The sequence below is a fragment of the Mobula hypostoma genome, chromosome 4 (assembly GCF_963921235.1).
Source record: "Mobula hypostoma chromosome 4, sMobHyp1.1, whole genome shotgun sequence".
Taxonomy (NCBI): domain Eukaryota; kingdom Metazoa; phylum Chordata; class Chondrichthyes; order Myliobatiformes; family Myliobatidae; genus Mobula; species Mobula hypostoma.
The window spans coordinates 98,404,338-98,432,087 of NC_086100.1; the positions used below are offsets into that span (position 1 = coordinate 98,404,338).

The window sequence follows — 27,750 nt, forward strand, 5'->3', positions numbered from 1 at the left end:
CATGAGAGCAGGGTCGGGGACTGTGAGGAGGGGTAGGAGGGGAGAGTGGAATATGTGTTGGTTGGGGGGCCGACAACAGATGACTCATGTGGGGGATGGGCAGGGGCCACAATGTCAAATCTGTTAAAGAACAGGTTAAGTTCATTGGCCCTGTCCACACTGCCTTCAGCTCCTCTGTTGCTAGTTTGCCAGAACCCAGTGATGGTCTTCAACCCCTCCAGACCTCTCTCATGTTGTTCTGCTGGAGTTTCTACTCAAGCTTCCTCCTATACCTGTCCTGAGCCTCCCTGATCCTGGCTTTCAGGTCCCTCTGTATTGCCCTCAGCTACTCCCTATTTCCATCTCTAAACGCCCTCTTTTTAGCGTTCAGGATGTCCTTAATGTCCATTGTGGATTTTGAGGTGTGTTTAGGATCATTATCCTGTTGTAGAAGCCATCCTCTTTTCGTCTTCAGCTTTTTTACAAACGGTGTGATGTTTGCTTCCAGAATTTGCTGGTATTTAATTGAATTCATTCTTCCCTCTCCCCGTGCCACTGGCTGCAACACAAGCCCAAAGCATGATCGATCCACCCCCGTGCTTAACAGTTGGAGAGGTGTTCTTTTCATGAAATTCTGCACCCTTTTTTCTCCAAACGTACCTTTGCTCATTGCAGCCAAAAAGTTCTATTTTAACTTCATCACTGCACAGGACTTGTTTCCAAAATGCGTCAGGCTTGTTTGGATGTTCCTTTGCAAACTTTTGACGCTGAATTTTGTGGTGAGGATGCAGGAAAGGTTTCTCCTGTCCTGACAAAGGGTCTCGGCCTGAAACGTCGACTGTACCTCTTCCTAGAGATGCTGCCTGGCCTGCTGCGTTCACCAGCAACTTTGATGTGTGTTGCTTGAATTTCCAGCATCTGCAGAATTCCTGTTGTTTAAGGTTTTCTTCTGATGACTCTTCCATGAAGGTCATATTTGTGCAGGTGTCGCTGCACAGTAGAACAGTGCATCACCACTCCAGAGTCTGCTAAATCTTCCTGAAGGTCTTTTGCAGTCAAACGGGGGTTTTGATTTGCCTTTCTAGCAATCCTATGAGCAGTTCTCTCGGAATGCTTTCTTGGTCTTCTGGACCTCAACTTGATCTCCACTGTTCCTGTTAACTGCCATTACATTACGAACTGAGGAAACAGCTACTTGAAAACGCCTTGCTATCTTCTTATAGCCTTCTCCTGCTTTGTGGGCATCATTTATTTTAATTTTCGGAGTGTTAGGCAGCTGCTTAGAGGAGCCCATGGCTGCTGATTGTTGGGACAAAGTTTGAGGAGTCAGGGTATTTATAAAGCTTTGAAATTTGCACCACCTGGCCTTTCCTAACGAAGACTGTGAACAAGCCATAGCCCTAACAAGCTAATTAAGGCCTGAGACCTTGGTAAAAGTTATCTGAGAGCTCAAATTTCTTGAGGTGTCCAAACATTTGCATGGTGCTTCTTTAAAATTGTACAAAACAAAAATAATACACTAATCTTGCTTAAAATGTTGAAAAGACTGTTTCATCTTTAACTTTATGACTTTTGGAGATCAGTTCATCTTCTACTCACTTAACTATTCTCGGTAACAGAAATTTTGACTAGGGGTGCCCAAACTTTTGCATGCCACTGTATATGCACAGAATTGGCCTCCACCGTGGTCTGTGAGCACTCTACAGATTTTACTACCCTCTGGCTAAAAAGATTCCTCTTTACCTTTGTTCTAAAGGGTTGCCCCTCAATTTTGAGGCTGTGCCCTCGAGTTCTGCATACTCCCACCATAGGAAGCATCCTCTCCACGTACAGACTTTCAACATTTGGTTGGTTTCAATGAAATCCCCTTGCATTCTTCTAAATTCCAGAGAGTATTAACTTTGTGGTACACTTTGGAAGGACAAACTCCAAGGCAGAGTACAAAGTAAAATGGCAGGATACTTGGAAGTGTGGAGGAGCAAAGGGATCTGGGGGTACATGTCCACAAATCTCTGAAAGTTACCTCACAGGTAGATAGGGTAGTTAAGAAAGCTTATGGGGTGTTAGCTTTCATAAGTCAAGGGATCGAGTTTAAGAGTTGCGAGGTAATGATGCAGCTCTATAAAACTCTGGTTAGGCCACACTTGGAGTACTGTGTCCAGTTCTGGTCACCTCACTATAGGAAGGATGTGGAAGCATTGGAAAGGGTACAGAGGAGATTTACCAGGATGCTGCCTGGTTTAGAGAGTACGGATTATGATCAGAGATTAAGGAAGCTAGGGCTTTACTCTTTGGAGAGAAGGAGGATGAGAGGAGACATGATAGAGGTGTACAAGATATTAAGAGGAATAGATAGAGTGGCCTCTTCCCCAGGGCACCATTGCTCAATACAAGAGAACATGGGTTTAAGGTATGGGGTGGGAAGTTCAGGGGGGATATTAGAGGAAGGTTTTTTACTTAGAGAGTGGTTGGTGCGTGGAATGCACTGCCTGAGTCAGTGGTGGAGGCAGATACACTAGTGAAATTTAAGAGACTACTAGACAGATATATGGAGGAATTTAAGGTGGGGGTTATATGGGAGGCAGGGTTTGAGGGTCGGCACAACATTGTGGGCTGAAGGGCCTATACTATGTTCTATGTGTAGGCCCAAAGCTGCCAAATGCTCCTCATATTTTAACCCCTTCATTCCCGGAATCAATCTTGTGAGCCTCCTCTGGAACTTCAGTTCCACATTAGCAGATTTTCTAGGCTATTGTTTGTTATTCTTTGAATAAATTGTATTTAACTTATTAGATGCTACAAAGTATTTTAATAAATCTTACAGTGAACCCAGTAAGTTTACAATCGGTCTGAGTTAAATTTAAAATGAGTGGTGAGTGGGGTCAGTAGAAAAGCAGTGCAGGATGGGGCCCAGCCATTTGGAAGGCTACGCAGGAACCAGAACTCCAGTCACTGAGAAGGGAATGTAGCAAGAATAACCTGCTGGTGAACCAGGGATTTCCAGATGGTTGGATAACAGTTGATTAGATTTTTACTGCATGCAATATGCTGTGTAGCTCATATATGCAAAACTTCTTCCAGTATTAAGTGATATAAACTAAACATACTCTAAAAGGGCTATTGTGACAGAGAGATTTGGGAACCAATGAAGATGGCCAGTAAAACATAGGATCAAGAAAATAACTGGTTTATAGAGTAAACAGTAAAGGTATCACCGTATTTTAGTGAGGGTACAGAAAACATATACTGGAACATTTCCAGTGTTGAAAGATTTTGGTTGTGTGGGTGGACTTGAGAAACTGTATATTCCATTGAAATTGAGGAGCTTGTAGATGAATCTGAGAGGATTTTAATATTATGCAAGGTATAGAAGTAGAGATAGACTCTTCACAACTTTGCATCAAGAACCAGGGGACATGAATAAATCTAAGACAAAATAATCAAAAATGCTAAGTGATTAGAATCTGTGGTACATTAGTAGGTGGATTAATGGAGTCAAGTTCAGTTGTATTGTTCAAAGGGAAATGAGTATTCAACAGGACTCCCAATGTTCTGTCTTTATCTTTGCAACATTGTAAATTAACTATCCATGGTTTATGTTTCTCATTGGCTATATTTGGTTTGTTAAATATTTCTGATGAAAGGCCATTGACCTGAAATGTTTTATTTTCCATGGGCATTGATTTCCAGCATTTTCTGTTTCTTTTTCAGATTTCTAGCATTTGCTTTTTTTCTAATGGTTGTGGAAAATAGAAGCTAAAACTGTGCTTTATTTTACATGTGATTAATTTTCAATTGTCCTTTAGAAGCAGATACAAACCTTTACCTTTCTTTTGCTTTCATTTGTGTGCTCTAACCATTTTAGCTTCGGTATCAGTGAAGGAAGTCCTACAGAGTTTGGTTGATGATGGTATGGTGGACACTGATCGAATAGGAACTTCCAATTATTTTTGGGCATTTCCGAGTAAAGGTCTTCATGTTCGAAACCAAAAACTGGAAAATTTGGAGAGACAGGTAAATATACTTTTGGGTATCACCAAAATATATAAGTTTAAGAAATTTTTAAATAGCTTATCCATTTTTACACCTAGAAGAATATATTAAGACCGTAGGACTCAGGAACAGAATTAAGCCATTCGACCCTTTGAATCTGCTCCGCCATTTCATCATGGCTGATCCATTTCCCTCTTAATCCCATTCTCCTGCCTTCCGCCCATTGCCTTTCACACCTTGATTAATCAAGAATCTATCAACTTAAGATCCTAAAGGGATTGGACAGGCTAGATGCGGGAAGATTGTTCCCGATGTTGGGGAGATCTAGAACGAGGGGTCACAGTTTGAGGATAGAGGGGAAGCCTTTTAGGACCGAGGTTAGGAAAAACTTCTTCACACAGAGAGTGGTGAATCTGTGGAATTCTCTGCCACAGCAAACTGTTGAGGCCAGTTCATTAGCTATGTTTAAAAGGAAGTTAGATATGGCCCTTGTGGCTACAGGGGTCAGGGGGTATGGAGGGAAGGCTGGGGCGGGGTTCTGAGTTGGATGATCAGCCATGATCATAATAAATGGCGGTGCAGGCTCGAAGGGCCGAATGGCCTACTCCTGCACCTATTTTCTATGTTTCTATGTAACTTCCTCCTTAAATGCATCATGTGACTTGGCCCCCACAGCTGCCTGTGGCAATGAATTCCACAGATTCACCAGCCTCTGGCTAAAGAACCTCTCCTCATCTTTGTCCTAAATGGACGTCTCTTTATTTTGAGGCTGTGCCCTCTGGTTCTACACTCCTTCACCAAAGGAATCATTTTTTTCACATCCACTCTGTTTAGGCTTTTCAACATTCGATAGCTTTCAGTGAGATTCCCCCCTCTTTCTTCTAAATTCCAGCGAGTACAGGCCCGAATTGCAATACTCAATTTAGCAGACAGTTCTTGGAATTTGGTACAAATTTGTCAAATGCACAAGTGCTTCTTGATGAATGAGAAATCCAAAGAAGCTACAACATTGGGAAAGAGATGAGGGTTTTTTTTTCCCAGAGTTCAAGGATCTGCAGCAACAAAATGTAAAAATAAATTGGAGATGCAGATCTAAAATAAAATATAAAGTACTCAATTGGTCAGGCAGCATCGAAACGCAAATGATGTTGATGTTTCAGATAAACATCCTTAATCAGAACTGAGAAAGAATGAAAACCAGTTACTTCTAAGTTGCAGAGAGTGTGAGGGAGACATGGATAAAATAATGTGAGTATTACTGGCTGAGGTCAGCGTTGTAGTGATGAGGTGTTGATGAAGCCACTTTGGTTGGTAGTCAAGTGGGGCATTTAGGGGGAAAAGAAAACTCACAGAAACATGTAAAAGCTATGACGTACAGAGTTGTGGGAAACACCCTGCAGACAAAACGGTATTAATGGGGATGGAAAAGCAGTGAATCAGATTTATTATCACTGTCTTAAATTGCATGAAATCTGTTTTATTTTAGTGGCAGCAGTACAGTGCTAAGTTTGTCATCCTGCATTACTATAATGGATAGATAACATACAGCAGAGCAAATCAGTTGTGATACAAACAGAAGTGTTTGAATTCCTGATTGCATGATAACGTACAATAATAAGTATCTTGTTGGTGGAGATGGAAGAGGCCAAAGGGAATGGTCTTTTGGAATGTAGAAAGGAGAAGCAGGAGAGTGACATAGTTAATACAGAAACAAAGGTTCTGAACTTAGAGGGGTAACTTTGAAGGTATGAGACGTGAATTATCTAAGATAGACTGGCAAATGACACTTAAAGGATTGACGGTGGATATGCAATGGCAAGCATTTAAAGGTTGCATGGATGAACTACAACAATTGTTCATCCCAGTTTGGCAAAAGAATAAATCAAGGAAGGTAGTGCACCCGTGGCTGACCAGGGAAATGAGGAATAGTATCAGTTCCAAAGAAGAAGCATACAAATTAGCCAGAGAAAGTGGCTCACCTGAAGACTGGGAGAAATTCAGAGTTCAGCAGAGGAGGACAAAGGGCTTAATTAGGAAGGGGAAAAAAGATTATGAGAAAAAACTGGCATGGAACATAAACACTGACTGTAAAAGCTTTTATAGATATGTAAAAAGGAAAAGACTGGTAAAGACAAATGTAGGTCCCCTACAGACAGAAACAGGTGAATTGATTATGGGGAGCAAGGACATAGCAGACCAATTGAATAATTACTTTGGTTCTGTCTTCACTAAGGAGGACATAAATAATCTTCCAGTAATAGTAAGGGACAGAGGGTCCAGTGAGATGGAGGAACTGAGCGAAATACATGTTAGTAGGGAAGTGGTGTTAGGTAAATTGAAGGGATTGAAGGCAGATAAATCCCCAGGGCCAGATGGTCTGCATCCTAGAGTGCTTAAGGAAGTAGCCCAAGAAATAGTGGATGCATTAGTGATAATTTTTCAAAACTCGTTAGATTCTGGACTAGTTCCTGAGGATTGGAGGGTGGCTAATGTAACCCCACTTTTTAAAAAAGGACGGAGAGAGAAACCGGGGAATTATAGACCGGTTAGTCTAACGTCGGTGGTGGGGAAACTGTTGGAGTCAGTTATCAAAGATGTGATAACAGCACATTTGGAAAGCGGTGAAATCATCGGACAAAGTCAGCATGGATTTGTGAAAGGAAAATCATGTCTGACGAATCTCATAGAATTTTTTGAGGATGTAACTAGTAGAGTGGATAGGGGAGAACCAGTGGATGTGGTATATTTGGATTTTCAAAAGGCTTTTGACAAGGTCCCACACAGGCGATTAGTGTGCAAACTTAAAGCACAGGGTATTGGGGGTAAGGTATTGATGTGGATAGAGAATTGGTTAGCAGACAGGAAGCAAAGAGTGGGAATAAACGGGACCTTTTCAGAATGGCAGGCGGTGACTAGTGGGGTACTGCAAGGCTCAGTGCTGGGACCCCAGTTGTTTACAATATATATTAATGACTTAGATGAGGGAATTAAATGCAGCATCTCCAAGTTTGCGGATGACACGAAGCTGGGTGGCAGTGTTAGCCGTGAGAAGGATGCTAAGAGGATGCAGGGTGACTTGGATAGGTTGGGTGAGTGGGCAAATTTATGGCAGATGCAGTTTAATGTGGATAAATGTGAAGTTATCCACTTTGGTGGCAAAAATAGGAAAACAGATTATTATCTGAATGGTGGCCGATTAGGAAAAGGGGAGGTGCAACGAGACCTGGGTGTCATTATACACCAGTCATTGAAAGTGGGCATGCAGGTACAGCAGGCGGTGAAAAAGGCGAATGGTATGCTGGCATTTATAGCGAGAAGATTCGAGTACAGGAGCAGGGAGGTACTACTGCAGTTGTAAAAGGCCTTGGTGAGACCACACCTGGAGTATTGTGTGCAGTTTTGGTCCCCTAATCTGAGGAAAGACATCCTTGCCATAGAAGGAGTACAAAGAAGGTTCACCAGATTGATTCCTGGGATGGCAGGACTTTCATATGAAGAAAGACTGGATGAACTGGGCTTGTACTCATTGGAATTTAGAAGATTGAGGGGGGATCTGATTGAAACGTATAAAATCCTAAAGGGATTGGACAGGCTAGATGCAGGAAGATTGTTCCCGATGTTGAGGAAGTCCAGAACAAGGGGTCACAGTTTGAGAATAAAGGGGAAGCCTTTTAGGACCGAGATTAGGAAAAACTTCTTCACACAGAGAGTGGTGAATCTGTGGAATTCTCTGCCACAGGAAACAGTTGAGGCCAGTTCATTGGCTATATTTAAGAGGGAGTTAGATATGGCCCTTGTGGCTACGGGGATCAGGGGGTATGGAGGGAAGGCTGGGGCGGGGTTCTGAGTTGGATGATCAGCCATGTTCATAATAAATGGCGGTGCAGGCTCGAAGGGCCGAATGGCCTACTCCTGCACCTATTTTCTATGTTTCTATTTCTGGTGGAACCTCATTGAAGGCGATGGAAATTGCAGAGGATGGTCGATTGAATGCGGAAACTGAAAGCGTACAAAGTGAGGTTCTACAGATCTGTAAAGGTGGTGTGTGAGCAGACGTTCTAGAAATAGATAAGATCATAAGACATAGGAGCATAATTAGGCTACTCAGCACATTGAGAGTGCTCTGCCATTCCATCATGGTTGATCCAGGATCCCACTCAACCCCATACACCTGCCTTCTTGCTATATCCTTTGATGCCCTGACCGATCAGGAAACTATTAAACTTCCATCTTAACTATACCCACAGAGTTGGCCCCCACTGCAGTCTGTTGCAGAGTATTCCACAGATTCACTACTTTTTGGCTAAAATAAGATCCTCCTTGCCTCTAAAAGGTCAACCCTCAATTTTGAGGCTGTGCTCTTCAGTTCTGGATACCCCTACCACAGGAAACATCCTCTCCATATGCACCCTTTCAGCATTCAGTAGGTTACCATATAACCATATAACAATTACAGCATGGAAACAGGACATCTCGGCCTTTCCAGTCCGTGCCGAACTCTTACTTTCACCTAGTCCCACCGACCTGCACTCAGCCCATAACCCTCCATTCCTTTCCTGTCCATATAGCTATCCAATTTAACTTTAAATGACAACATTGAACCTGCCTCAACCACTTCTGCTGGAAGCTCGTTCCACACAGCTACCATTCTCTGAATAAAGGAGTTCCCCCTTATGTTACCCCGAAACTTTTGCCATTTAACTCTCAACTCATGTCCTCTTGTTTGAATCTCCCCCACTTGCAATGGAAAAAGCCTATCCATGTCAACTCTATATGTCCCCCTCATAATTTTAAATACCTCTATCAAGTCTCCCTCAACCTTCTACACTCCAAAGAATAAAGACCCAACTTGTTCAACCTTTCTTTGTAACTTAGGAGATGAAACCCAGGTAACATTCTAGTAAATCTTCTCTGTACTCTCTCAATTTTGTTGATATCTTTCCTGTAATTCAGTGACCAGAACTGTTTCAATGCGTACAGGCTCAAAGTTGCCAAATGCTCCTCATATGTTAGCCCCTTCATTCCTGGAATCATCCTCGTGAACCTCCTCTAGATTCTCTCCAATGACAACACATCCTTTCTGAGATATGGGGCTCAAAACTCTTGACAATACTTCTGTGCGGCCTGACTAGTGTCTCATAAAGGCTCAGTGTTATCTCTTTGCTTTTATATTCTATTCCCCTGGAAATAAATGCCAGCATTGCTTTTGCCTTCTTTACCATAGACTGGACCTGCAAGTTAACCTTCTGGGAGTCTTCACGAGGATACCAAAGTTCCTCTGCACCTTTGATGTTTGAACTTCCCCCCCCAATTTAGATAATTGCATGCACTATTGTTTCTTTTACTACTTTATACTTTATACTTTATTGTTGCCAAACAATTGATACTAGAACACTCATCACAGCGATATTTGATTCTGCGCTTCCCACTCCCTGGATTACAAATATTAAATATTAAAAATAGTAAAAACTAGTAAATATTAAAATTTAAATTATAAATCATAAATAGAAAATAGAAAAATGGAAAGTAAGGTAGTGCAAAAAAACCAAGAGGCAGGTCAAGATATTTGGAGGGTACGGCCCAGATCCATGTCAGGATCCGTTCAGCAGCCTTATCACAATTGGAAAGAAGCTGTTCCCAAATCTGGCCGTACGAGTTTTCAAGCTCCTGAGTCTTCTCCTGGAGGAAAGAGGGACGAAAAGTGTGTTGGCTGTGTGAGTCGTGTCCTTGATTATCCTGGCAGCACTGCTCTGACAGCGTGCGGTGTAAAGTGAGTCCAAGGATGGAAGATTGGTTTGTGTGATGTGCTGCGCTGTGTTTATGATCTTCTGCAGCTTCTTTTGGTCTCGGACAGGACAACTTCCATAGCAGGTTGTGATGCACCCTAGAAGAATGCTTTCTACGGTGCATCTATAAAATTTAGTGAGGGTTTTAGGGGACAGGCCAAATTTCTTTAGTTTTCTCAGGAAGTAAAGGTGCTGGTGGGCCTTCTTGACAGTGAACTCTGCTTGGTTGGACCAAGTCAGGTTATTTGTGATATTGACCCCGAGGAACTTAAAACTTTTGACCTGTTCCACTTGCGCACCACCGATGTAAATTGGGCCGTGCGGTCCGCTACTCCTTCTGAAGTCAACAACCAATTCCTTCATCTTGCTGACGTTGAAAGATAGGTTATTGTCTTCACACCATGCCACCAGGTTCTTAATTTCCTCTCTGTACTCAAACTCTTCGTTACCCGAGGTATGGCCTACAATTGTTGTGTCATCAGCAAACTTATATATTGAGTTCGATGGAAACTTGGCTACACAATCATAGGTGTACAGTGAGTACAGCAGAGGGCTGAGTTCACAGCCTTGTGGGGCACCGGTGCTCAGAGTGATTGTAGAGGAGAGCTTGTCCCCTATTTTTACAGCCTGGGTCCTGTCTGTGAGGAAGTTGAAGATCCAGCTGCAGATCTGAGTGCTAAGGCCCAGGTTCTGGAGCTTAGGAATCAGTTTATTTGGAATGATGGTATTAAAGGCAGAGCTGTAGTCGATGAAAAGGAGCCTTACATATGCGTCTTTATTCTCCAGGTGTTCTAAGGGGGAATGTAGGGCCAGAGAGATGGCATCTGCAGTTGACCTGTTGCTCCGGTATGCGAATTGCAAAGCGTCGAGGTTGACCAGTAGTCCATCTGCCACTCTTTTGCCCATTCTTCCAATTTTTGTAAATCCTGCTGCAATTGCACTGCTTCCTCAGTACAACCTACCCCTCTACCTATCTTTGTATCATCTGCAAGCTTTGCCACAAAGCTATAAATTCCATTATCCAAATCACTGACAAATGACTAAAATGTATTAGCATGTATTTCCCAACACCGTATTCCATCTGCCACTCTTTTGCCCATTCTTCCGATTTTTGTAAATCCTGCTGCAATCGCACTGCTTCCTCAGTGCAACCTATCCCTCTACCTATCTTTGTATCATCTGCCAACTTTGCCACAAAGCTATAAATTCCATTATCCGAATCACTGACAAATGACTAAGATGTATTAGCATGTATTTCCCAACACTGTATTCCATCTGCCACTCTTTTGCCCATTCTTCCAATTTTTGTAAATCCTGCTGCAATCGCACTGCTTCCTCAGTACAACCTACCCCTCCACCTATCTTTGTATCATCTGCAAACTTTGCCACAAAGCTATAAATTCCATTATCCAAATCACTGACAAACAATGTGAAAAGTAGAGGTACCAACACTGACCCCTGAGGAACACCACTAGTCACTGGCAGCCAACCAGAAAAGTCCCCCTTTAATTCCACTCGCTCCCTCCTGCCTATAAATGCCAATATCTTTCCGGCAACAACATAGGATTTTATCTTTTTAAGCAGCCTCTTGAGTGGCACTTTATCAAATGCCTTCTGAAAATCCAAGTAAGTGACATCCACTGTCTTTCCTTTGTCTACCCTTCTTGTTATTTCCTCAATGATTTGTCAAGCAAGATTCCCTTTACAGAAACCATGCCAACTGACTTATTACATCATTAGTCTCCAAGTACCCCGAAACCTCATCCTTCATAATAGACTCCAATACTTTCCCAACCACTGAGGTTAGGCTAACTGGCCTTAATTTCCTTTATTTTGCCTTTTTGAAGAGTAGAATGACATTTGCAATTTTCCAGTCCTCATGGACCATGCCAGAATCAAATGATTCTTGAAAGATCACGACCATTGCATCCGTTATCTCTTCAGCAACCTCTCTCTGGACTCTGGGATGTAGTCCATCTGGTCCAAGTGATTTATCCACCTTAAGACCTTTGAGTTTGCCGAGCACTTTTTCCTTTGTAATAGCAATGGCACTCACTCCTGCTCCCCGACACTCACTGACCTCCAGCACAGTCCACAGTGAAGACAGATGCAAAGTATATCTGCCATTCCTTTGTCCCTCATTACTAACCCACCAGCATCATTTCTCAGTGGTCTAATATCAACTCTCACCACCCTTTTACTCTTTATATAATTGAAAAAACTTTTAGTACCCTGCTTTATATTATTAGCTAGTTTGCCTTCATATTTCGTCTTTTCCCTTCTTATAGCTTTTTAACCATATAACAATTACAGCACGGAAACAGGCCATCTCGGCCCTTCTAGTCTGTGCCGAACTCTTACTTTCACCTACCCCAACTGACCTGCACTCAGCCCATAACCCTCCAGTCCTTTCCTGTCCATATAGCTATCCAATTTAACTTTAAAGGACAGCATCGAACCTGCCTCAACTGCTTCTGCTGGAAGCTCCTTCCACACAGCTACCACTCTCTGAGTAAAGAAGTTCCCTCTCATGTTACCCTGAAACTTTTGCCCTTTAACTCTCAACTCATGTCCTCTTGTTTGAATCTTCCCCCATTCTCAATGGAAAAAGCCGATCCACATCAACTCTATCTATCCCCCTCATAATTTTAAATACCTCTATCAAGTCCCCTCCCTCAACCTTCTACGCTCCAAAGAATAAAGACCCAACTTGTTCAACCTTTCTCTGTAACTTAGATGATGAAACCCAGGCCTTAAGTTGCCTTTTGTTGGATTTTAAAAACTTCCCAATTATCCAACTTCCCTCTCAGTTTTGCTATCTTATATGCCTTTTCCTTGGCTTTTATGCAGTCCTTAACTTCCCCTGTCAGCCACTTTTGCCTACCTCTGCCATTTGAGAACAGCTACTGTGGGACATATTTATCCTGTGCCTTGTGAACTATTCCCAGAAACTTTGGCCACTCCTGCTCTGCTGCCATCCCTGCCAGTATCCTTCTCCAATCCACCTGGGCAAGTTCAATTGCAGTATGAATTCAATTATATTATGATCAATGACTCCTAAGTGTTCCTTTACGTTAAGCTCCTTAATAAGATCTGGATTATTACACATCACCTAATCTAAGATAGCCTTTCCCCGAATAGCTCAAGCACAAGCTGCTCTAAAAAGCCATCTTGTAGGCATTTAACAAATTCCCTTTCTTGCGATTTGACACCAACCTGGTTTTCCCAATCCCCTTGTATATTGAAGTTCCGCAGTACAATTGTGTCATTATCTTTATTACATGCCTTTTCCAGTTCCCTTTGCAATCTCAGCCCCACATCTTGGTTATTACTTGGAGGCCTGTATATGATTCCAAATAATGTTTTTTTCACCCTTGCAGTTTCTTAACTCCCCCCACAAAGATATGGCATTCTCTGACCCTATGTCACCTCTTTCTAAAGATGTAGTTTGATTTCTTACCAACAGAGCCACACCACCACCTATGTCTTCCTGCCTGTCCTTTCGATACAAAGTTTATCCTTTGATGTTATGCTCCCATCTATGGCCTTCTTTCAGCCACAACTCAGCGTTGCCCACAACGTCATACCAACCAATCTCTGATTGCACCACGAGTTTGTCCACATTATTCCAAATGCTACGCGCATTTAAATACAGCAACTTCAGTCCTTTATTCTTTGCTGTTTTGAATTTTGCCTCTGTGGTACAATTTAACTCTTCGCTGTGTGTGCATTTGTGCCCAATCATTGGCTTGTTCTTACTTATATTCATGTTACGTCCACCATCTACTTGTAAATCTGCTGGCTCATCCTCAGGTCTATCGTACTGGTTCCCACCCCCCTGCCATTTAATTTAAACCACTCCCAACAGGTCTAGTAAACCTGCCCGCAAGAATATTGGGCCCCCTTGGATTCAAGTGCAACCTGTCCCTTTTGCACAGATCACCCCCTGCCCCATGTCTATGGATAGACATATCAGAATGGGATGTAGAATTAAAATGTGTGGCCACTGGGGGTTCCTGCTTTCTCTGGCGGACAGAGCGTAGGTGTTCAGCGAAACAGACTCCTAGCCCGTTGACTTCATTAACCTTGCGTCCAACTTTCACCCTGCCCTCAAGTTTACCTGGTCCATTTCTGACACCTCCCTCCCCTTTCTTGATCTTTCTGTCTCTCTCTCTGGAGACAGCTTATCGACTGATGTCTACTATAAGCCTACAGACTCTCACAGCTACCTGGACTATTCCGGTGATCCCACCACTAAGCACATCTTTCCCTCCCCCGCCCCTTTCTGCTTTCTGCAGGGATCGCTCCCTACGTGACTCCCTTGTCCATTCGTCTCTCCATCCCTTCCCACCAATCTCCCTCCCAGCACTTATCCTTGTAAGCGGAACAAGTGCTACACATGCCCTTACACTTCCTCCCTCACCACCCTTCAGGGCCCCAGACAGTCCTTCCAAGTGAGGCGACACTTCACCTGTGAGTCGGCGGGGGTGATATACTGTGTCTGCTGCTCCCGATGCGGCCTTCTATATATTGGCGAGACCCGACGCAGGCTAGGAGACCGTTTCGCTGAACACCTACGCTCTTTCCAGCAGAGTAAGCAGGATCTCCCAGTGGCCACACATTTTAATTTCATGTCCCATTCCCATTCTGATATATCCATCCGTGGCCTCCTCTACTGCCAAGATGAAGCCACACTCAGGTTGGAGGAACCTCACCTTATATTCTGTCTGGGTAGCCTCCAACCTGATGGCATGAACTTTGACTTCTCTAACTTCCGTTAATGCCCCACTTCCCCTTTGTACCCCATCCCTTATTTATTTTTTTATTTATTCTCTTTCCCCCTTTTTCTTTTCTCCCTTTTTTCCCAAGAAATAGTGGATGCATTAGTGATAATTTTTCAAAACTCGTTAGATTCTGGACTAGTTCCTGAGGATTGGAGGGTGGCTAATGTAACCCCACTTTTTAAAAAAGGAGGGAGAGAGAAACCGGGGAACTATAGACCGGTTAGCCTAATATCGGTGGTGGGGAAACTGCTGGAGTCAGCTATCAAAGATGTGATAATAGCACATTTGGAAAGCGGTGAAATCATCGGACAAAGTCAGCATGGATTTGTGAAAGGAAAATCATGTCTGACGAATCTCATAGAATTTTTTGAGGATGTAACCAGCAGAGTGGATAGGGGAGAACCAGTGGATGTGGTATATTTGAATTTTCAAAAGGCTTTTGACAAGGTCCCACACAGGAGATTAGTGTGCAAACTTAAAGCACACGGTATTGGGGGTAAGGTATTGATGTGGATAGAGAATTGGTTAGCAGACAGGAAGCAAAGAGTGGGAATAAATGGGACCTTTTCAGAATGGCAGGCAGTGACTAGTGGAGTACCGCAAGGCTCAGTGCTGGGACCCCAGTTGTTTACAATATATATTAATGACTTGGATGAGGGAATTAAATGCAGCATCTCCAAGTTTGTGGATGACACGAAGCTGGGCGGCAGTGTTAGCTGTGAGGAGGAGGCTAAGAGGATGCAGGGTGACTTGGATAGGTTGGGTGAGTGGGCAAATTCATGGCAGATGCAATTTAATGTGGATAAATGTGAAGTTATCCACTTTGGTGGCAAAAATAGGAAAACAGATTATTATCTGAATGGTGGCCGATTAGGAAAAGGGGAGGTGCAACGAGACCTGGGTGTCATTATACACCAGTCATTGAAAGTGGGCATGCAGGTACAGCAGGCGGTGAAAAAGGCGAATGGTATGCTGGCATTTATAGCAAGAGGATTCGAGTACAGGAGCAGGGAGGTACTACTGCAGTTGTACAGGGCCTTGGTGAGACCACACCTGGAGTATTGTGTGCAGTTTTGGTCCCCTAATCTGAGGAAAGACATCCTTGCCATAGAATCCTTGTACAGAGAAGGTTCACCAGATTGATTCCTGGGATGGCAGGAATTTCATATGAAGAAAGACTGGATGAACTAGGCTTGTACTCGTTGGAATTTAGAAGATTGAGGGGGGATCTGATTGAAACGTATAAGATCCTAAAGGGATTGGACAGGCTAGATGCAGGAAGATTGTTCCCGATGTTGGGGAAGTCCAGAACGAGGGGTCACGGTTTGAGGATAAAGGCGAAGCCTTTTAGGACTGAGATTCGGAAAAACTTCTTCACACAGAGTGGTGAATCTGTGGAATTCTCTGCCACAGGAAACAGTTGAGGTCAGTTCATTGGCTATATTTAAGAGGGAGTTAGATATGGCCCTTGTGGCTAGGGGGATCAGAGGGTATGGAGGGAAGGCTGGTGCAGGGTTCTGAGTTGGATGATCAGCCATGATCATAATAAATGGCGGTGCAGGCTCGAAGGGCCGAATGACCTACTCCTGCACCTATTTTCTATGTTTTCTATGTTTTCTTCCTCTGTCCCTCTCTCTATAACACCTTGCCCATCCTCTGGGATTTTCCCCCCTCCCCCTTTCTTTCCCCCTCGGCCTCCCGTCCCATGATCCTCTCCCTTCTCCAGCCTCATATCCCTTTTGCCAATCCACTTTCCAGCTCTTAGTTCCATCGATCTCCCTCCTGTCTTCTATCATTTCGGATCTCCCTGTTCCCCTCCCACTTTCAAATCTCTTACTATCTCTTCTTTCAGTTAGTCCTGACGAAGAGTCTTGGCCTGAAACGTTGACTGTACCTCTTCCTATAGATGCTGCCTGGCCTGCTGCATTCTCCAGCATTTTTTGTGTGTGTTGCTTGAATTTCCAGCATCTGCAGATTTCCTCATGTTTGCGTTTATCTGCCACCTTATTTTATTCCTATCCTCACTGTCACATGGCATAAGCAGCAATCCCAAGATTACTAACGAAAATCTGTAGATGCTGGAAATGCAAGCACCACACGCAAAATGCTGGGGGAACTCAGCAGGCCAGGCAATATCTTATTGGGAAAAAAGTACGGTTGATGTTTTGTGCCGAAACGTTGACTGTACTTTTTTCCACAAGGTGCTGCTGAGTTCTTCCTGCATTTTGTGTGTGATACTGAGATTACTAAGGTCCTGCTTCTCCACTTCCTTCTGAACTCCCTGTATTCTTTTTTGCAGTACCTTCTCCCTTTTTCTATCTATGTCATTGGTTCTAATATGTACCATGACTTCTGGCTGCACACCCTCCCTTCTCAGGATATTGTGGATGCGTTCAGAATCATCATGGACCCTGGCACCTGGGAGGAAAACTGCCATCCATATTTCTTTTTGTGTGCCTACAGAATTGCCCAACTATAGAGCCTGCTATTACTTCTGCCATCCTCTTTTGTCTCTACTTTTCTAAGTCACAGGGCCAGACTCAGTGCCAGAGGCACAGCCGCTCTAACTTACCCAGGAAGGTCCCGTCGCTCCCCCTCCTCCCAACAGTGCAGTGGTTATTGTTGAGGGGTCGGCCACAGGGCTGCTCTCCACTATCTAACATTCTCCCTTCCCTCTCCTGACGGTGACCCATATATCTGTCTCATGTAGCCTTGGGGTAACTATCTCCCTGTAGCTCCTGTCTATCACTACCTCTTCCCTAACAAGCCGAAGGTTATCGAGCTCCAGCTCCAGTTCCCTAACTCGGTCTCTAAGGAGCTGCAGCTCGATGCATCTGGTGCAGATGTGGCCATTGGGGAGGGTGGTGTTCTCCCAGATATTGCACATCTGTCACCCAGAAGAGAACACTGTCTCTGCAGACAAACCCCCTATTCTCTCAAGAGTTAAATAAAGAAGAAATAAGGAATGAACTTGCCTCCACCTGTTCTCACTGAAGCCCCATTGAGCCAAAGCCTTACCACTCTGACGACAACTGCTGCCACTCTGCTAGACGGTACCCCTCTTTTATGGGACTTACTTTTTAAAGCTCTTTATCGGACCTGCGCGGGAACATTTCTCCTGCGTCTGGACAGTCCTCTACAACAGAGATGGGGAACCTGAGAAAATGGAATGAGATGCAAAGTAGAAGAAAGTGAGGGGGTCAGGAGCTGTTATTGTTGCAGTTTTTTTCTGTGAGGGAGGGGGATTTTGTGGTCCGTGACTTTTGTTTCTTTTCTTTATTGAACCAGGGTTGGGGGAGGAAGTTGATGTCTTGTTTTTCATCAACACCTATGGTCTTTTTGTATTTAATGGCTGTCTGGAGAAGACAAATATCATAGTTGTATTGTACATGCATACTTTGACAATAAAGTGAATATTGGATCTTTCAGAAAGTTCTTGGATAGTGTTACGAGAATACACATAAAATTAAGATGTTTGCTGGCCTGGGCTAGCATCAGTGGCATCAGCAGTTGGTCTGCCACCTGCCCTCAGGGGAAGGAGAGATAAGGAACAATGGAGCAGCGTCTGGAGATGTGTAATGAAGGGATGTGGGAGGAAGAGCTGTCTGGAGCGGCTCCCCCCTTTGAACCCTGAACTGTTTGAAGTGATGGACAGGCGATACCCCAGCAGGGGGATAAAAAGGGACAGGTTCGCTAAGACAGACACACACGCCACCCGAGGTAACGAGACCCTGGAAGCGGTGCGCCTCTCACGAGTGGTGAGAAGTACCGGACAACGCACAGGGTGGAAAGGTACGATCAGCGGGAACCCGGTGTGTGTCCGCCCTTGCCTGGGTGCCGGGTTCACTGCAGAGGATCGACCGCATCTGGAGGAGGGGTCACAGTCGGTGACCTCAGGTGACATCACCAAGGACCCGCCCAAATGCTGTTTGTGAGCCATCCCGCTGGTCTGTGAGTGAAGCAGTGTTCTGAATGATCAGTTGTTCCTATTCTGTCTCTCTTCCCCCACCTTGTCCATCGCCATGGCAACGATTACTGCGAACTGAACTACAAACTGGACTGAACTTTGAGTCATTTTGAAATTGGTCATTTACCCCTAGACAACGATAGAGCTTGTTTGATGCTGTTATCTTAATTCTGTGCACATGTGTGGTTATCATTGTTGAATTGTTGCATTTATTATCCTTTCGATTACTGTGTTGCTTGTTTCTTTAATAAAACTTTCTTAGTTCTAGTACTCCAGACTCCAACTGAGTGATCCATTTCTGCTGGTTTGGCAACCCAGTTACGGGGTACGTAACAATAGTCACATAAATGTGCAGAGAATGGAGGGATATGAGCATTTATAGAGGTAGAGGAGTGAGTTTAGTTAGACATTTCAGTTATTTAGTTTGGCACAACACCATGGGACGAAGGACCAGTGCCGTTCTGTAATATTCATAATCAGAATCAGGTTTATTATCACTGACAATTGTGGTGAAAATTGTTGTTTTGTTGCGGCAGTACAGTGCAAGGCATAAACAATTATTATAAGTTACAATAAGAAATAAAGAGTGCAAAAGAGGAATAGTGAGGTAACGTTCATGGATTTGTAAAACATTCACAAATCTGATAGCAGAAGGGAAGAAGCTGTTAATAAAATGTTGAGTGTGTGTCTTTATGATTGCATCAACATGTTGGGCAAGATAGATCCTCTGAGATGTTGATGCTCAGGAACTTGAAGCTGTTCACCTTTGCCACTGGTGATCCCTTAATAAGCACTAGTGTGTGCTCTCCTGACTTCTTTCTGAAGTCTGCAATCAGTTCCTTGGCCTTGATGACATTGAGTGTAAAGTTGTTGTTGTGACAACACTCAAACAGCCGATCTATCTCACTCCTGTACAACTCCTTGTCATCTGAGATTCTGCCTGCAACAGTGGTGTAATTGGCGAATTTATAGATGGTGTTTGAGCTCTGCGAGCTGTGCCTAGCCGCACAGTCCTGAGTTTAGTGAGAGCACAACAGTGGGCTAAGTATGCATCCTTGAGGTGTGCCTATGTTGGTTACGACATGATCTGTTATTAACATTAACAGATGTTATTAACTACACTGACTGTGGTCTTATGATGAGGAAGTCAAGGAACCAGTTGTAGACCCCGGTTTTAAAGCCTGTTGATAAGTACTGAGGGAAAGATAGTGTTAAACACTGAGCTGTAATTGATAAACAACAGCTGTATCGCTGTTGTCCAGGTAGACCGAAGTCAGGTGGAGAGCCAGTGAGATTTGTCTGCTGTAGACCTGTTGTGGTAGTGGGCAAAATGTAGCAGGTCCAGATCCTTGCTTAGACAGGAGTAATTCGAACTATGACTTCATCGTAGTAGCTGCAAGTGCTTCACATGCGAAATACTGGAGGAACTGTATTTGTGATACTGGTTCTACTCAACAGTATGTCAAATCCAGACAGGCACGTGCCAGATATTCTCTCCGTTGACTCAATCTACATTGTGTCTGTTTTGGGTCATTGCATTATGGTGCAGTGAAAGTTATTTCTTCTTAAAACTTAATCATATTTGTAAATAAACATACTTCATAAATTTGGTGATTTTCTTTTTTTTCTTTCCAGCTTATTGAAGGAACTGAAAGGAAACAAAGTTTGCATCTAGGTATTGAGAAAGCCAAAGTAGGACGTCAGAATACAGTAAGAAGTTTTATATGGAACTTACAGTTTATAAAGACAAAAATTAAATTGATACCAATTTTAATATTTAGCTTGGCACAATTGATACAGAATAGATCAGGGGTCTCCAACCTTTCTTGCACCGCGGACCGGTTTAATATTGACAATATTCTTGTGGACCGGCCGTCCGGGGGGTGGGGGGGGGGGTGTCCAAGCGGCCGTCCGGGGGGTGGGGGGGGGTGTCCAAGTAGGGTTAAACTCACCTCAACATGTCTTTTACAGTTAGGGTTGCCAACTTGCTCACTCCCAAATAAGGGACAAAAGTAGCAGTCAAATCCCGGGACACTTTACTCCAGGAAGGACTACCATGACCATGAAGCATTGCGCGGGCACCTGTGTGCGCATGCGCTCACGTGCCGATTTTTTTCCCCCACAAATCGGTTTTGCCTTCATCTTCTCGACTATACTGTACATACATTATCTCTACTTTATATAGGCTGTGTATTTATCATATCATTCCTTTTACTATATGTTAATGTTATTTATTTTCGGTTTTATGTGTTATTTGGTATGATTTGTTAGGTTATTTTTTGGGTCTAGGAACGCTCAAAATTTTTTCCCATATAAATTAATGGTAATTGCTTATTCGCTTCACGCCATTTCGGCACTAAAGGTTTCATAGGAACGCTCTAACTTAGCGGGGGAAATACGGGACAAACCAATTTAGCCCAATATACGGAATGTCCCGGCAAATACGGGAAAGTTGGCAACCCTATGTTCAAGTTCAACAGTGGGCGGGACAGGGAATGAGGAAAGGTGCAGCTAACTCATATCGTTTCCTCACGGCCCAGTAGCAGATGCTTTGCGGCCTGGTACCGGTCCACGGCCCAGTGGTTGGGGACCACTGGAATAGATCATTTTATTCCTCTCTGTCAGAGGAAACATAGAAACATAGAAAATAGTTGCAGGAATAGGCCATTCGGCCCTTTGAGCTTGCACCACCATTCAGTATGATCATGGCTGATCATCCAACTCAGAACCCTGTACCAGCCTTCCCTCCATACCCCCTGATCCCTTTAGCCACAAGGGCCATATCTAACTCCCTCTTAAATATAGCCAATGAACTGGCCTCAACTGTTTCCTGTGGCAGAGAATTCCACAGATTCACCACTCTCTGTGTGAAGAAGTTTTTCCTCATCTCGGTCCTAAAAGGCTTCCCCTTTATTCTCAAACTGTGACCCTGCGTTCTGGACTTCCCTAACATCGGGAACAATCTTCCTGCATCTAGCCTGTCCAATCCCTTTAGGATTTTATATGTTTCAATAAGATCCCCCCTCAATCTTCTAAATTCCAATGAATATAAGCCTAGTCGATCCAGCCTTTCATCATATGAAAGTCCTGCCATCCCAGGAATCAATCTGGTGAACCTTCTTTGTACTCCCTCTATGGCAAGAATGTCTTTCCTCAGATTAGGGGACCAAAGCTGCACACAACACTCCAGGTGTGGTCTCACCAAGGCCTTGTACAACTGCAGTAGTACCTCCCTGCTCCTGTACTCGAATCCTCTTGCTACGAATGCCAGCATACCATTCGTCTTTTTCACTGCCTGCTGTACCTGCATGCCCACTTTCAATGACTGGTGTATAATGACACACAGGTCTCATTGCACCTCTCCTTTTCCTAATCGGCCACCATTCAGATAATAATCTGTTTTCCTGTTTTTGCCACCAAAGTGGATAACCTCACATTTATCCACATTAAATTGCATCTGCCATGAATTTGCCCACTCACCTAACCTATCCAAGTCACCCTGCATCCTCTTAGCATCCTCCTCACAGCTAACACTGCCGCCCAGCTTCGTGTCATCCGCAAACTTGGAGATGCTGCATTTAATTCCCTCATCTAAGTCATTAATATATATTGTAAACAACTGGGGTCCCAGCACTGAGCCTTGCGGTACTCCACTAGTCACTGCCTGCCATTCTGAAAACGTCCCGTTTATTCCCACTCTTTGCTTCCTGTCTGCCAACCAATTCTCTATCCACATCAATACCTTACCCCCAATACCGTGTGCTTTAAGTTTGCACACTAATCCCCTGTGTGGGACCTTGTCAAAAGCCTTTTGAAAATCCAAATATACTACATCCACTGGTTCTCCCCTATCCACTCTACTAGTTATAACCTCAAAAAATTCTATCAGATTCGTCAGACATGATTTTCCTTTCACAAATCCATGCTGACTTTGTCCGATGATTTCACCGCTTTCCAAATGCGCTGTTATCACATCTTTGATAACTGACTCTAGCATTTTCCCCACCACCAATGTTAGGCTAACCGATCTATAATTCCCTGGTTTCTCTCTCCCTCCTTTTTTAATAAGCGGGGTTACATTAGCCACCCTCCAATCCTCAGGAACTAGTCCAGAATATAAAGAGTTTTGAAAAATTATCACTAATGCATCCACTATTTCTTGGGCTACTTCCTTAAGCACTCTGGGATGCAGACCATCTGGCCCTAGGGATTTATCTGCCTTTAATCCCTTCAATTTACCTAACACCCCTTCCCTACTAACATGTATTTCCCTCAGTTCCTCCATCTCACTGGACCCTCTGTCCCCTACTATTTCCGGAATATTATTTATTTCTTCCTTAGTGAAGACAGAACCAAAGTAGTTATTCAATTGGTCTGCCATGTCCTTGCTCCCCATAATCAATTCACCTGTTTCTGTCTGTAGGGGACCTACATTTGTCTTAACCAATCTTTTTCTTTTCACATATCTATAAAAGCTTTTGCAGTCAGTTTTTATGTTCCCTGCCAGTTTTCTCTCATAATCTTTTTTCCCCTTCCTAATTAAGCCCTTTGTCCTCCTCTGCTGGACTCTGAATTTCTCCCAGTCCTCAGGTGAGCCACTTTTTCTGGCTAATTTGTATGCTTCTTCTTTGGAATTGATACTATCCCTAATTTCCCTTGTCAGCCACGGGTGCACTACCTTTCTTGATTTATTCTTTTGCCAAACTGGGATGAACAATTGTTGTAGTTCATCCATGCGATCTTTAAATGCTTGTCATTGCATACCCAACATCAACCCTTTAAGTGTCATTTGCCAGTCTATCTTAGCTAGTTCTATACAGATTACAGACGAGGAGGTGTTGCTGTTCTGAGGCACGTCATTACAGACGAGTAGGTGTTGCTGTTCTGAGGCACGTCAGGGTGGATAAATCCCAAGGACCCAGTAAAGTGTTCCCTCAGACGCTGTGGGTGGCAAATGCAGAAATTGCCAAGCCCCTGCAGAGATATTTAAAACATTCTTTGCGACTGGAGAGGTACCTGTGGATTGGAGGGTAGCCAACATTGTTCCATTGTTTAAGAAAAGCCCTAAACATAAACTAGGAAATTATAAACTGGTGAGTCTGACACCAATGGTGGGAAAATTATTGGAAGGTATTCCACTCTTTAAGAAGGGAGGAAGGCAAAAGAAAGGAAGTTATAGGCCAGTTAGCCTAATCTTAATGATTGGGGAAGTGTTGAAGTCAATTAATAAGGAAAAGATTTCGGGGTACTTGGAGACTAATGATAAAATACAAAGTCAACATGGTTTCTGTAAAGGAAAATCTTGCCTGAAAAGATCTATTAGAGTTCTTCGAGAAAGTAACAAGCAGGGTGGACAAAGGAGAGATAGTAGTTGTCATTTACTTGGATTTTCAGAAGTTATTTGATAAGGTGCCACACAAGATAAAAATCCTGTGATGTTACAGGAAAGATACTGGCATGGATAGAGGAATGGCTGACATGCAGGAGGGAGTGAGTGGGAATAAAGGGAGCCTTTTCTGGTTGACCAACATAGATTGGGAGACCGTTCACCAAGCACCTATGCTCCGACTGCCAATAAAAAACAGCGTCTCCCAATGGCCACTTCCCATTCCCACTCTGATATGTCAGTCCATGGCCTCCTCTACTGTTGCAATGAGGCCACTGTCAGATTGGAGGAACAACACCTCGTATTTCGTCTGGGAAGGCTCTAACCTGATGCCATGAACATTAATTTTTCGAATTTCCGATAATGCTCCCCCCGCCCTCTAGTTCACCAGTTACCATCCCCTTTTCTGTCTCTCACCTTATCTCATTGCCTGCTCATCACCTCCCTCTGGTGCTCCTCCCCCATTTTCTTTCTTCCGTGGCCTTCTATTCTCACCTATCAGACCTCCCCTCTTCTCCAGCCCTGTATCTCTTCCACCAATCAACTTCCCAGCTATCTACTTTATCCCTCCCCCTCCAGTTTCATCTATGATTTTGTGCTTCTCTCTCCCCTCGCCCACCTTTTAAATCTACTCCTCATCTTTTTTTCTCCAGTCCTGCCAAAGGATCTTGGCCTAATACATCGACTGTACTTTTATCCATAAATGCTGCCTGGCCTGCCAATTCCCTCCAGCATTTTGTGTGTGTGTGGAATTGAATTGACTTTATTTCTTACATCCTTCACATACACAAGGAGTAAAAATCTTTACGTTACGTCTCCATCTGAATGTGCAATGTGCAATCATAGTAATTTATAATAAATAGAACAGTCAGTGTAATATAGAGTACACTCAAGTCAGCGTGAGTTCATCAGTCTGATGACCTGATGGAAGAAGCTGTCCCAGAGCCTTGCTTTTATGTTGTGGTACCTCTTCCCAGATGGTAGCAGCTGGAACAGATTGTGGTTGGGATGGCTTGGGTCCCCAGTGATCCTACGGGCCTTTTTTTACACACCTCTCCTTGTAAATGTCCTGAATCATGGGAAGTTCACAACTACAGATGCACTGGGCTGTCTGCACCACTCCCTGCAGAGTCCTGCAATTGAGGGAGGTACAGTTTCTTATTGCCCATTACGCTGTTGGTGTTTAGGGCAGCAGTGAAGGTTCTCCATCTCTGTTGATCCTTGGCCATCTTCTCTAGTGTGCCCCAGGTATGGTTCAGAGTCCTCATTTAGAACATCAGAAAGTTTTTGACAAGAACGTGCCATTCGGCCCAATAAAGCTTGCCGAATTCCTATTCACATAGTGTGTGAAATAACTATCAAGTTTATATTTGAAAGTCTCTAAAATACTACTCTCAACTATACAACTAGGTGGTTTGTTGCATGTCTCCACAACTCGTATAAAGAAATGCTTCCTGATGTTAGTCTGAAATCTCCCTTTAACCAGTTTCCACCCATGGCCCTGTGTCCTCATTGATGGATTAATTTTGAAGTAGCAGCTGGCATCCACCTTACTTATATCTTAATGATTTTTGAATACACCTATTATGTCTCCTCTTATTCTACATCTACTTAGGCTAAGAAGATTTAATTTGTCTTCATAGTTCATACCCTGCAGACCTGGAATGAGTCTAGTTGCCTTTCTCTGAACTCTCTCCAGTGCCTTCACCTCCCTCACACAATATGGTGACTAAAATTGTACACAGTATTCAAGGTGTGGCCTCATCACAAGTGCATTATACAGCTTAAAGAGAACGTCTCTAGACTTGGAACTTCACTGAGTGCATTATATAGCCCAACATTCTATTAGCCTTCCTAATCGCTTCTGTGCATTGTCTAGATGTTGATAATGATGTCTACCAGGATGCCCAAACCCTTCTCATACAGTGCACTTTCTAACTCAATACCTTCCACTGCATATTTGTATCTAATATTTCGACTTCCTGTATGTTATATTTTACATTTACACTACTTATATTAAATTTCATCTGCCATTTATCTGCCTGCATCTATTTTCTGAGGAGACTGAGGTCCTTTAACATCTGTCGGACTGTGCTGAGGATGTTCTACGAGTCTGTGGTGGCCAGTGCTATCATGTTTGCTGTTGTGTGCTGGGGCAGCAAGCTGAGGGTAACAGACACCAACAGAATCAACAGACTCATTCGTAAGGCCAGTGATGTTGTGGGGATGGAACTGGACTCTCTGACGGTGGTGTCTGAAGAGAGGATGCTGTCTAAGTTGCATGCCATCTTGGACAATGTCTCCCATCCACTACATAATGTACTGGTTGGGCACAGGAGTACTTTCAGCCAGAGACTCATTCCACTGAGATGCAATACTGAGCGTCATAGGAAGTCATTCCTGCCTGTGACCATCAAACTTTACAACTCCTCCCTTGGAGGGTCAGACACCCTGAGCCAATAGGCTGATCCTGAACTTATTTTCATCTGGTGTAATTTACATATTATTTAATTATTTATGGTTTTATATTGCTATATTTATACTCTATTCTTGGTTGGTGCAACTGTAACGAAACCCAATTTCCCTCGGAATCAATAAAGTATGTCTATCTATCTATCTATCACATCTGGATTTTGTTTCGATCTAACTGTATTGATTCTGGTGCCTGAATGTTATCAGCCCGTCCCTAATTTTGAGTCATCTGCAAACTTTACTAGTTTACTTGTTGCGTTCTTATCCAAATCATTAATGTAAATTAAAAGCTGCAGCGGCTCCAAAACTGATCCCTGTGGAACCCCCTTTTTAACATCTTCTAGGAGTGAAAATGATCCTCTCACCATAACTCATTGTTTTCTGTTTTTGAGCCAATTCTGCACCCATTTGCACACCTAAACCTGAATCCCTACCTCCTGTAATTTGATTATTAATCTCTTGTGGGGTAATTTGTCAAAAGCCTTCTGAAAGTCCAAGTATTGATATCAACCTCTCTATTGTTATCATAAGTTTTAGTTGCTTCTTCATGGAACTCCAGCATATTAGTAAAACATGATTTCCCCTTTCTGAACCCTTGCTGGCTTTCTGCTAATATGCCTGTTCTTATCAACTACTTTTTCCTCTTCCTCTTTATTACTGTTTCCATTATCTTACCTGTGATACATGGTAAGCTTACTGGTCCACAGTTATCAAGGTCAGTGCGGTCACCCTTCTTAGATACCAGGACAGAGTTAGCCTATTTCCAATCCTTAGGGATTTCACCAGTCCATAAGACATAGGAGCAGAATTAGGCCATCTGGCCCACTGAATCTACTCTGCCATTCAATCATGGCTGATCCTTTTCATTCCCCCTCCTCAGCCCCACTTTCCGGCCTTCTCCCAGTGACCTTTGATGCCGTGGCCAATTAAGAACCTATCAAGCTCTACCTTAAATACATCCAACGATCTGGCCTCCACAACTGTGGTAATTAATTCCACAAGTTCACCACCTTCTTGCTAAAGAAACTTCTCCGCATCTCTGTTTTAAATGTATGCCCCTCTATCCTCAGTCTGTGCTCTCTTGACCTAAACTCCCTCACCATAGGAAACATCCTTTCCACATATACCTTGTCTAGGCCTTCCAACATTCGAAGGTTTCAGTGAGATCCCCTTCATCTTTCTAAATTCCAGGGAGAACAGACTCAGAGCTATCAAATGTTCCTTGTATTATAACCCTTTCATTCCCAGAATCATCCTTGTGAACCTCCTCTGAACCCTCTCCAGTGCTAGCACATCTTTTCTCAGATGAGCAGCCTAAAACTGTTCACAATACTCAAAGTGAGGCCTCAGCAGTGCCTCTCAAACTGAATGCCAACACCACAT

At 43.5% G+C, this 27,750-nt stretch overlaps 1 protein-coding gene across 2 annotated transcripts in view; it reads left to right on the forward strand.

The window, feature by feature from the left end:
• The window catches only part of mnd1 (meiotic nuclear divisions 1 homolog (S. cerevisiae)), a 78,565-nt gene that overhangs the window by 25,176 nt on the left and 25,639 nt on the right, over positions 1-27,750 (forward strand). For both annotated transcript variants that reach the window (XM_063046253.1, XM_063046254.1), the window contains exons 4-5: positions 3,845-3,993; positions 20,145-20,219. In XM_063046253.1, the coding sequence (XP_062902323.1) occupies positions 3,845-3,993; positions 20,145-20,219 (224 nt within the window). The remainder of the gene's footprint in view (positions 1-3,844; positions 3,994-20,144; positions 20,220-27,750) is intronic.